The 12,913-nt window shown below is 36.9% G+C and overlaps 1 protein-coding gene across 8 annotated transcripts in view; it reads left to right on the top strand.

The window, feature by feature from the left end:
* Positions 1 to 12,913, top strand: part of LOC137249979 (uncharacterized) — a 371,421-nt gene that overhangs the window by 312,457 nt on the left and 46,051 nt on the right. For all 8 annotated transcript variants that reach the window (XM_067782092.1, XM_067782091.1, XM_067782090.1 and 5 more), the window contains one exon: positions 891 to 1,065. In XM_067782092.1, the coding sequence (XP_067638193.1) occupies positions 891 to 1,065 (175 nt within the window). The remainder of the gene's footprint in view (positions 1 to 890; positions 1,066 to 12,913) is intronic.

Here is a 12,913-nt window from a genome sequence, read left to right as displayed (position 1 = left end):
TACTAGGTATAACTAGGCCTTGGCTCAACGAATTTGGTCTGATCGCCTCAGGCTTAACAACTTAACAAAATTCTGAAAGCACTATTAGTGAAAATTTTTAATTAAAAATTAAATTTGCAAGGCAGATGAATTTTCACTGAGAAGCTTTTCATGGCTGAAATACATTCCGAGGGTTTGCCAATCACTGCCGAGGGGCGACCGCTCTTAGAAAAACTTTTTTCTAATTGAAAACACTCTTTTCCATATATGTAATACTCCTGCTAATAGAAAATGCTCACAATGAGTTTTGAATTCGGCCTATAAAATTTATGATTGTAGCAGCATAAATGTGACAAGAAAAAAAATGTTTATTTAAATACATTCGATTATTGAATACAAAAACATTTAAACAGCAATATATCGGCACTCTGATGATTGTGAGTGTACCTAGCCTGTAGCAGCAATATAGGAGTATTACATATGCATTTTCTAAATGTTCGATGTTGCTTTGCCCGGGGCTTGAACCCATGATCTTCGGTATGGTAGACGGAGCACGCTACCACCACACCATAATATACTAATACTGATTATATAAAACTCAAAATAAAAGAGTTCTGTGTTTCCAGTATCTGGCATTTTTGGTGTCGTTCTTTTACGTATCAAAATAATGGTTTCGGTTTCGATTGCTCAAATAGAAAAAATTTTACTATTTTTTGTTACGGTTACGGCTCCGATTTCATTCCTTGCTTTACATTGACTTAAAAATTTATGTTATTCCTCAATTTTAGTTTCAGACCGGAAAAAGTCCAAAGCGACATAATCCAAGTAGAAATCTTGATATTATGCCACCCCTCCTTAAGTCCATAGTATGTTTAATAGTAGTTTTGAATATATTAAACATTTCTTTACAGATACCAATACCTTGTCGTCCGAAAAAGACGTTCACCCTATTCGTTATGGATGTTCCTGAAGATTTACCTGTTGAAGACATTAGACACGCACTTTATAAATTTGATTCGGTGGTTGAAGTGGTGCGTTTGCATTACCAAGGTCAATCTGCATCATCAAATGAAAAAGTTCCAGAAGGTAACTTTCATTACGTAATTCAAATTATGTGGCACTCTCGCCGTCATATTATTGGCACCGATGCGCCGTTCACATTATGGGCTCTCCATACTCAGGCAACATTAAGTATTTTGACCGCATATTAATGAATTCAAGGGGTTGATAAGCGCAAGACAAAGCTTTATACATAGCTTCAAAGCTTCCGCAACCCAATTGTCAACCTCACGTACGCGACGGGAATCCTGTTACAAATATAAATGTATCATCAGGGTTTGAATTGCTTACTGAAGAATACTAAAATTTACAAATTTGGCTTTAGAATTTTTTTACAGCTTACATTTGTATTTGAAAAATATTTCAGCAAAAGAAAATAAGCAAAGCAAACAAATTTGGTTTTTTGAATTTACTTCAGATATAACTTGAATGGATGCGAGCTGTCGTCGTCAGCAGGAAAAAAACTTGAGTAGTTTACTGAGCTTTGAAGCTCTAAGTATTTCATGATCAATTATTTTTAAGTAAACATTTTTCAGTTTTTTAACAGCCGAAATTCTGGTTTCGAATTACTTACTGAAAACAAGATAAAGTAAATTTTTTTTACTATTTCAGCAGCAATATCTGATTTTCAAAGGGACATACAAACCATTGTACGATGTAATGATCGTACTGACGCAATAGCCTTCATCTACGAGTAGTTATATCTTGTTTTTATGTTATTGTAACCTCCGACACACATATATACGCATGCTTCTACTGAAGGAAAGGCAAATACGTACGTACAAAATCTGCACCTGCCCTGCACCGGTAGCTTGGAATATGTACTGGAGTGATTCGGGATATTTTCCAGGACCAAAGCATGGCATTTCAATGTAACATGGCTCAATTTCTCGCGGATCGCTCAAAAAATTGTCATCAAATGAGTAGCTCCTTGTGGAGAGACTGTCCTTCATTCATTTATTCCAGAGTGGCTTCCAACCTAATCCCGGTCCTAGAGAGTGGCACTGCCGCATCTACCAAAGAAATACATATTTATAAAACGGGTATATATATGTCACATGCAAAACCCGATATTTTAGGCTAACCTCTAATACTTGTCGTCGACGGGATTTATTTAAAACATGTATGGTACCTTTCTTTTAACAACCAAGAGCGATTGACGCTGCGTGTACCTCCCGTCCTTCATCGTCTATTAGCACTAAAGCTGGTCTGATAGCCAGACGAAATTCTCGTTTGTTGCTAGCGCTAAAAGCAGCCTGAAGTTTTTATCATTACTTTAAGAGATACAATCTCACAAGCTCGAAAGGAACAACTCCGATCACCAACTTTTCCGGCACAAGCATTCATGTGAGACAAGATCATAACATGCCTCACACCGTGTGCACCTAATGTCAGCTTAGAGCCTGTACTACGTCGACTTCAACGCGATGTTGTTGTTGTATTAACGATAAAGACACTCCCAGAAGGATCTGGGGAGTGTTATCGATTTATTTATTTATTTATTTATTTATTTATTCATATTATAGTCTAGGACAATCAGAACCTCCTTACAGACTATTTACTAATATATCTTAACTAATAAATATAAAATATTCAAATAATTTCATTCAATAGCAGTTTAAACCTAAATTTATTTAATGCAAAATCAATATCTATAGAATACAGCAAATTAAACTCCCTCATTGCCCTAGCAATTGGAGAGTTTGAAGCATAAGTCGTTCTAAATCTATCTAACCAGAAAAAATCGTGACATCGAAGGGTTCGCGATGGTACATTGAACCGTATACGTTCTAAAAGATAGGGCGAGTCAACCGTCCCATTGATGATATCATATAAAAATGTCAATGAAAGCATTGATCTTCTACTCACTAAAGATTTAAGGTTAATTAAAAGACACCTAGAACTGTATGTTGGAACAGGGTCCTGAAAACGCAAAGACCGGAGGGCAAATCGCAAAAATATTTTTTGAATACGCTCAAGTCGGTCTATATGGCAGGCATGGTACGGCCTCCAAATGAAAACAGCATATTCTAGTTTAGACCGCACTAGGGTTGTAAATAAAAGTTTTAAAGTATAAGGATCACTAAAATCCATACTGAAACGGCGAATGAACGCGAGTGTGGAGTAAGACTTCGCATTGACATAATTAATCTGACTGTGGAATAGAAACTTCGCATCAAAGACTACACCAAGATCTGATATTTCATCAACAACCCTCAGCGTAGAGTCCCAATATGATAAGAAACAGGAAGAACATTTCGAGTTTTAGCAAAGGTAATACTAAAACATTTAATTATATTTAAAAGCAGACGATTCCGTTTACACCAGTCCATTACGTTATCAAGATCAGCTTGGAGCATAGTGGACTCATATTGAGTCGTGATTGATGCAAAAATTTTCAAGTCATCAGCAAACAATAAGAATTCAGCATAACTGAAACAATGACGTATGTCATTAATAAAGATAACAAATAATAAGGGACCCAACACACTCCCTTGGGGTACACCAGAATTGGCAGTAAACGACCGCGAAGAAATACCATATACCACAACAACACAGCTACGATCTGCCAAGTAAGATCTCACCCAAGATAGCATACTAGAATGGAAGCCGAAGCCAGCAAGTTTAGATATTAGTAATGAATGGTTGACTTTGTCAAAAGCCTTCGAAAAATCGGTATAGATAGTATCAACTTGCGCCCTCCTATTAAATGAAGAAATACAGTATTCAGAAAATACTGCTAGATTAGTTACAGTTGATCTGCCAGGCATGAATCCATGCTGATTAGGTGAAATCAAGGTCTTTACTGCGAAGAATATTTTATCCTTAACTACAATTTCAAACAATTTCGAGACAGTGGAAAGTTTAGAAATAGGACGGTAGTTGGCAACATTACTTTTATTACCACTCTTGAATATCGGGATAATAGACGTTACCTTCCAAGCGTTTATGAAATCTCCATTCCTGAGAGATTTATTAAAAATTAATAAGATTGGATACGCAACTGCTGCAATATTTTTAAACAAAAAAGAACAGAACCCATCTACATCCATTTGCACTGACGACTTGATCACCGAGATGCCACAAATGACATCTTCAAGAGTCAGGGACAATTGATCAAAATTAATAGGGGTGTCATTTTCCGTATCTAGTTCCTCGGTGAGAAACGTCCCAGTCTCAAAATTCGCCACGAAAAAATCAGCAAAGAGGTTGACAGCTTCCCCGAGGGAATACGCAGATTTTCCATTGTAAGAAACTTTAGATGGGATAGTTGCACACGACTTTTTAGCCTTAACGTAACGCCAAAAAGATTTAGGGTTTAACTTAATATTCCTTTCAAATTTAGCAACATACTCTTTATGAAGTTTCTTACTCAAAGATTTAAACTTACTTGAGTATAATAAATAATTATCCTTATGAAGACGCATCTTCGATAATTTATACCTTTTAAAAAACTTATTCCTTAAATTTTTAAGTCTTTTCAACTTTCTTGTATACCAAGGTATTTTGTAACATTTCCTTTTCACTCGAGGAATTAAAGTGGAGCAAATTTCATTGACTTTAACTTTGAAAAGATCAAAGCATTCATTTACACTCTTCCCAGAAAATATAGTATCCCAATCATGCAAATTGATTCTATCGCTAATGGCATTAAAGTTGCAATTTTTGAAACAGTAATTATCCAGTAGCAAATCTAAGTCGACATTTCTAAATTCGTAAAACTCCAGTTGCAGGACATGATGGTCCTTTGCCGGATATAGATCCGGTACGTTCAGATAACAAAGCATCATTAAAGTACTAGCTATCCTGCCCCACCAGAAGGTGGATTTCCCTCGCGTATTTGAGTTTGACAATGGGGTTGCGGAAGCTTTGTATTGGGGTTATCAACCCCTTGAATCCTACTTCAACGCCATGCTACCGAGCTACGTAGCTTACAAGAGATTTAGCGAATAACCTTAGAAATACCTTAATACCTTAGAGAATAACTGTTCCAAAACCATAAGCTGTTTAAGTGGATATCATTGCATAACTCACGCGTGAAAATAGTTAATCCTTGGCGACTCTACAAAATTTTAATTTTGTGGGTGGACGCTGTACTTATTTACGCTAAAACTGCATGGTAGCCTGGATACATTTTTTTAAATGAAGGCCAAAATTTGCAGACGTTTGTGTTCGAAACACTTATTTCAATGGTATTAATTAACCTAAAACAATATTTAAAAATTAATGTAAAAAACTTGGAATCCGAAGCATAAATCTTTCCATACCGAGAATCGCATAATAACACCAGAGTAAGGTAAGTACGGCGGCCGTCGAGATGTGGCTGTAACATACTTGCCTACTACACCGAAGGAAGGGTTAAAGAACCCAGAAAATCAACATCAAGTTTTTCTTAACAGAGGTCGACCCTTAGCAGTGGGCTCGCAAATACTCAGAGTGTATTTCTGCTATGAAAAGCTTTTCAGCGAAAACGCATCTTCCTCACAGATGCCGTGCGGGATGGGTTTAAACAACGCAAATTGAAAGAGAAGCTTGGTCTAAATCTCCTCGAGGGTATGTCGAGCCTTATGTTGATTTTTTAATTTTTTTCAAGGGAACCACAACAACAATTAACAACATACGAGAATTTTGCCTGGCTTTGGTGCTAATAGAGGATGAAGGAACGGAGGTGTGCCTAAACGCGGCGTGAATCGCCCTTGGTTGTGAACAGAAAGGCGCCATACAGGTTTTAAAGAAATCGCGTCGACGACAAGTATTAGGGGTTAGCCTAAAACATCACGTTTTGCAAATAACATTTATGTGCCCATTTTTTAAATATGTATTTCTTCGGTAGATGCGGCAGTGCTACTCTCTAGGACCGGGGTTAGGTTCGAAGCCACTCTGGAGTAAATGAATAAAGACAGTCTCTCCACAAGGAGCTACCCATTGGATGACAAATTTTAAACGATCCGCGAGAAATTGAGCCATGTTACACTGAAATCCCATGCTTTGGTCCTGGGAAAAATCCCGAATTAGTCCAGTACATATACCAAGCTACCGGTGCAGGGCAGGTGCAGATTTTGTACGTACGTATTTGTCTTTTTTTCAGTAGAAGCATGCGTATATATGTGTATCAGAGGTTAAAATAACATAAAAACATGATATACCTACTCGTAGATGAAGGCTATTGCGTCAGTACGTAACATCTGAAGTCAAATAAAAACAAAAAATTTTTTTTGGCTTTGCTTCTTTTCTGTGCTGAAATATTTTACAAATTTAAATTCAAGCAATTTTATAATACGGAAAACTAGTTCAGCATTTTCAAACCCTGTATCTCATAAACATATTTAGCAGGCGAGGCTCTGTTGGCCCCAAGGGGGTGGAGGGCGGTGGGAAAGCGTAGAAGGTTTAATGTGGTCATATTAATTGTTCCCGAGATGGTCAGGCTAGTACCTTGATGGTGCCTTGTTACCGGAAGGTACCGGATCTGTATCAGGCAAAGGACCATCAACATCGATAACACTCCCTAAAACCTTCGGGGAGTGTATTTATCGTTAATACAACAACAACAACAACCGCATATTAGCATTTAGCCTGATATGCGGCATTTAGTCATGGGAATTTGGATATAAAAATGTGAATTAATGTGACCGCATTTGAGCATTATCATTATAAATGCGGAAAGCAACTTCGCATTCTTCGGAAAAAAATCAACGAAAAGGGTGGTAAATGCTGATTGTCAGTGGGGTAGTGAGGAGAGTGGCATCTTACCAGGGGCGCTACTCACAGGGGTGCGCCAAATGGTTCGCAAAGCAGTACTTCCTGGATAATTTGTATTTTTATTATAACTGATTTTTGGAAAAAAATTTCTATACTAAAAAGTGCATGCATATATCCGGAACACTTGCGACAGGTTGTGGAATAATTGAAACCATATTTCTATTTTTCTCACGTTCAACGTTTCAATGGAAATTATAAAAAAATGCTTTAAGTAAAACTGTCAAACGTGAATCTGAAACACGATGGAGCGCCAGAATACAGGCGTTTGCCTTATCATCTATGGGCTAGAGAATGTAGCAGAACACTTGGAACAATTAGCAGAGAACACTAACACCACAAATTACACCAGAAGCGAAGCTACAATTCTGTTGCAAAAAATACTAATATTAGTTTCATAGCATGAGTTCATTTCTGGTATGAAATCTTAACGAGGGTTGATCGTGTGCAGCTCAAATTATAAGATACGGAGATGAATTTTAGAGAAGCGTATCATCATCCTAAAGCATTATCGACTGAACTATCCGAAATTCAAGACACTCTCTGTGAAGAAGCAATAGAAAAAACGAAGTCTCTTTGTGAAAAATGGGATATTGATATAAAAAACGTAAGAAGGCGCGGCAAAATGCACGAAGAATCGGATTGAGATGTTGGTCTTTCCGCAGAATGTGGCATTTCTCGCGTTATGAAAAGCGTTCTCGATCGTGTCCAACAAGAAATACGTACAAGATTAACACGACTAAATGACCTTAGTTTTAAATTTGGATTTTTTAGACGTTGGAATGTTGTTAAAAAAGGATAATAACGACTTAGAAAGAAATTGCAATAACATGGTGAAGCTTTTAATAGTACAGAACTTTTTATCGAAATATGTGACAGCAAAATATTACTTCGCAGTAGAAAAGAAATTGAACCTAAAACTCCGTTAGAATTACTTACTTTTATAATCTCGTATGGAGAAGATGTTTTTCCAAACTTGCGAGTGGCACTTCAAATACTCTTGACTATCTCAGTATCAATTGCTAGCTGCGACCGTTCATTCAGCAAATCAAAACAGATTTTGATTACGATCAACGATGGGGCAAGGTCGCCTAAGCGACCTAACATTATTAAGTGTGGAAAAGGAAACATTTGAAATGATAAAACAAAATTTGCATATAGATATTGGTTTAACTAATTTATTATAATCATATTATTATTAAATATGTATTTCATAAAAATATATGAAGATAAAACCATTCCCTCTTCTCGGCGGCCATAAGTGTTTTTTTTTTTTATTTTTAAAAATGTTTTAAAATCTCTCTCAAAAACTTTTTTGAATTCCAAACGAAAGGAGCAAGAAAAAAATTTTACCATATTTGACTTTAACAGATGCCCGATAAAAAAGAAAAATAAAATAGATCGAAAATTTGATATGCATTTTTTTAGATCGGCTTTATAGTTTTTTTTTTTAGTTATGGTTATATCATGCATGGCCATAATTTGCTCATACCAGCATCCAGCTACTTCCATCATTATAGATTTTGCAGCTCTTCGTAGCTGCACGATTCACCTAGTCCAATTGGGGATATTAATTTGTTGGGGCTAAATTTTTCAGACACTTTACAGCTCATATATACATTTTCCTGTTTATCATCGACAGAATTAGTCGGCGTAATCTCTCCCGTCCTTCCAGGTACTGTTCTTATTTATGTTGTATAAATCCTTCGACTGAGTTAATAGGGTAGACCATTCGAGAAACTTTAAATAAAATTCTCTAACGGAGGTTCGAGGAATCGAGCAGTTTCAATATGGTTTGACCAAAAAGAAGTTGCTATTACAGATTTTTGTTCCACATTACAGACGAATAGATGATTTGTGCTATACACCAGACTGGGGCCATACATAGATATCGAAGTTGGGACAGAGTGACGCGCATATCCTTCGGAAGAGTGTATTCTTCTTCGGCGATGTCTACAAAGGCGGAGCCTGAGTTTGAAGGAAATCACAGGCTCTGCGTTCGTATTACTCTCAATCAGTAGCCTTCGGGATATAAATGTTTATTTTTTGGGATATAAATGTTTATTTTGCAACATAGTTTTCTTTTGTTGATTCCAGTCTGCACTCGCAGAGCCATGAAGCTGTCGGACAAAACTAAGTTCCTCCTCTAAGCCCTTTTTCCCCGGGCGCAAGAAAACCTCACTACGCCACTGCTGATTCTTCTTCTTTCCATTTTTTCACCCACTGTCATTCGCTGTTTGTTTACAAATTCATTGTACTTGCAAATTAGCGCGCGTGTTTTAATGTTCTACAATAATTTTTTATATAACGCAATTAATGTTAAAGTTGGGGATGTATAATGTGTGATTCCATACAAGCATTGTAGCCAGTCGTGCATTAGTGGATGATTATTGTTTGTATGTAGCTAATTTAGGTCCGGTTTTTCAGTGAGAGTTTAAACTACAGTTAAAGTTGATTAGAGTTTAACCTTGTCACTTTGTTCGATAACATAAAGTTCTGTTGCTTTTCTTGCAAAGAGAACTCTGTCGCAGTACCGTGCATCGCTGAGAATTGTGCAACGCTTGGGAGCAGTGGTCGATCTAACAAAAGTGGAGATCGAGTACTTGGTATGAGCTCATGAAGAGGTAGAAGTAGGCGAAGGCAGTTCAAGAAAAACCCTCTGTACTGGAACCTGTACGAGGTATAATGGTGTGAAGATGATGGCGTACGACAAAATCGCAAGCTTGCGGAGGCTAGATAAAGTGGTTCCAAACCTCCAAAGGCAAGGCACGAACGCGCGGTTTGAGGTGGTTGATAAAGCGTTACCAAAAGTTAAGGTATGGATACCATGCGTGATGAAGTCGGAGGATACTCTGCGACTTCTGCAGAATCAGAATCCGAATATATCGGCACAGGATTGGAAGGTACTTACGGTATCTCGGCCTACGGAGGAAGATCAGTTGTACATCTTCCAAATAAACTAGCAGGAGTAGGATATATTGTATACATAGTTTGGCAAAATGAGAAATGGGAGAGGTGGAGGACGCGGACGTCACTGCAAAGGTGTTAGAAGAGGACCAACAGCCAAATGGTGCTGGAGTCGCACATTGGAACACCCAGCACAACATTTACGACCCGGGAAAACAAGTCCCGAGGATAACAATCGTAATTTACAAGAAGTGGGAGAGGGTGAAGAGGGCCTCGAAAGCCTTAAACCAAAAGGGCAAGAAGAGGACGAAGACGTCACGACGAAGGTGTTAGAGGGAGACAAACAGCCCAATAGTGCTGCGAGTCTTACAGATAAACCTCCAACGCAGTAAATTTGCGTCGAGCGAACTCCTCCTAACCCTTGAGGAGGGTTCGTTTGACGTGGCGCTGATCCAGGATCCGTGGCTCTCATCGAGAGGAAAGGTTTCTGGGCCCAGCGCGCGCGGATTTGGCGTTTACTACACGCAAACGGAAGGAAGGGTGCGAGCTGCAGTCATCATAAGGAAACAGCTGCATCCATACATGCTGCCTAATTACTGTGTGTGTCAATTTCGAGTGGTGATGATTTGTTTTTCATTTGTGTTTCTTATATTCCTCCTAATAGCTCTGATAATTTGTATTTTGATCATATTGATAATATTTTAAATTTAAATCTCCCCAATGATAATGCGCAACTCTGTGTATTGGGTGATTTTAATTTAAATAAAATTGCGTGGTCTACTATTGCTGATGAAGATATGCTTATTCCAAGTAATGTGAATAGGTGTAGTGAAGTATGCGTAATTGATGGGTTATTTGGTATACAATTAATGCAAGTTAATGGTTTTCTAAATGAGTTGAGCAGGATTTTGGATCTTATTTTCATTAGTCCTGATTTAAAATTTCAATTGTATAAGTCTGAGGTTCCTTTATCGGTGACTGATAAACACCACATTCCACTTATCTTGGAACTTGAGTTTTATAAATATCCAAATCTTTGCACTGACTCGCTGCTTAAATTCGATTACTCGCGGTGTAATTTTGATCTTGTTAATGATCTAATATTAAGTGAGAATTGGCCAACCCTATTCGCAGATCGGTCTCTAACTGATTGTTTTGACATTTTTAAGAGTAAAATAAGTAGTATATCTTTCGGAAATATTCCACGTTTACCGCCAAGGGTCCATAAACTACCCTGGCATAATCGGAGCTTAAAAAATTAAAGAATCTTCGTAATAAATTTCATAAGCTTTATAAATGTTCTGGTAATTTGCAGCACAGAGTAATGTATGAGAAATACTTGACTGAGTTTAACTGTCTAAATAAATTTCTTTATAAAAATTATTTACTCGGGTTTGAAATGAATATTAAATCTAATTCCAAGGCTTTTTGGAGTTTTGTAAATTCAAAACGTTCTTCGTCAGTTATTCCGTCCATAGTGTCTCACAATGGCATGAATGCAAGCACCGCTAATAAAAGGGCAAATCTGTTAGCTGAATTTTTTAAGTCTAATTTTGTTGATAATTGTGTTCAGATTGATACTTCTAGCGCTGGGCAATTAGCTTCTTCGCTTGATTTTGGCTCCCTAGTTTTAACTGAGGATGATATTTTCGCAGCTATAAAAGACCTAAAATGCTCCAAGCTATTAGATGCTCATAATATCTCTGCTTTTTTTCTCAAACAATGCACGTCATCTATAGTGTATCCGCTACTTTTGTTGTTTAATTTGTCTCTTAGGTCAGGTCATTTTTTAGATGAATGGAAAGTGACTTCTGTTACTCCAGTTTTTAAGAGTGGGAGTAAGAATCTGGTTTCGAACTATCGTCCCATCTCTAAAATTACTAATATTGCTAAATTATTTGAAATAATCATTAGCTCTAAATTGTCATTTGCTATCAAGCCCTATATTTCGTATACTCAACATGGTTTTATACCGGGCAGATCTACGGTCACTAATCTAACTGTTTTCTCTAATTTTTGTTTTTCAGCCTTTGTTGAGGGCTTTCAGGTAGATACAATCTATACTGATTTGTCAAAAGCTTTTAATAGAGTGTCTCACGACTTATTAATTAAAAAACTTGAAAATTTTGGCTTTCATTCTACTTTCTTGTCATGGGTAAAATCATATCTAATAGATAGAATTAACTATGTTGTTGCTGATGGCGTAAAATCATTTTCATATAGAGCTACCTCTGGGGTTCCTCAAGGTAGTATCCTTGGTCCTCTATTTTTTGTTATTTTCATCAACGATTGCTCAGAGTGTTTTTCCTTGTGTGAACATCTACTTTATGCCGAGGATTTAAAAATTTTTTAAAAAATAACAAGCTTCTCTGATATCAAATTATGCAAAATGAGGTTAACAAATTCCAGGAATTTTGTGATCGAAATATGCTAATGATCAATATCGAAAAATGCTGCTCGGTCACCTTCAACAAAATTAGATTGCCACTCATATCTTCGTACTCTATTTCTGGCTCTGTCCTCAGTTCTAGTTACAAAATCAAAGACCTTGGGGTTTGACTCGAATTTCACGTTTATTGATCACTTGAATTACATTATACCTAAAGTATATTCCTCTCTAGCTTTCATTAGACGGAATAGTTCTGAATTTAAGGATCCTTAGACTAAAAAATTGCTGTTTAGTACATTTGTAAGGTCCAAATTGGAATATGCTTCTATAATCTGGAATCCGTTTTATAATGTGCATTCCAATAGACTTGAACGTATACAAAAACAGTTTCTAAAATTCTCAATGGGACTATTGATTGTCCGTTTTATTGCGTTGTATTAAACTCAATGTTCCAGCCAGAAACTTACGACATCATGATTTATTTGCTATTGACCTCTGCAAAACCAGGTATGCTCAAAATGAACCAATTATCAGACTGCTATCGGAATTTAATTTGTTATGAAGAGAAATAAATTTAGATATATTTGTAAATCGCAATGAATTTAAAGAAAAACTTTGTATGTACTTTTTTCAATATAATTAATAACCTATGTACGTCATAGTCTGTAAGGTTACTAAACCATAGACTTAATAAATAAATCTAAATCTAATTAAACTACTGAGGACCTCACAGTGGTTGCCGTTGAGCAGAAGAATAAGCAGGTATTTATCCTAGTACAGGACGAAGGCCGCAAAGGGCGGTTGCAAATGCGCACCATATTG

Source organism: Eurosta solidaginis, chromosome 4, assembly GCF_040869045.1.
Source record: "Eurosta solidaginis isolate ZX-2024a chromosome 4, ASM4086904v1, whole genome shotgun sequence".
NCBI classification, from domain to species: Eukaryota; Metazoa; Arthropoda; class Insecta; order Diptera; family Tephritidae; genus Eurosta; species Eurosta solidaginis.
This window is presented reverse-complemented; position numbering and strand designations above follow the sequence as displayed.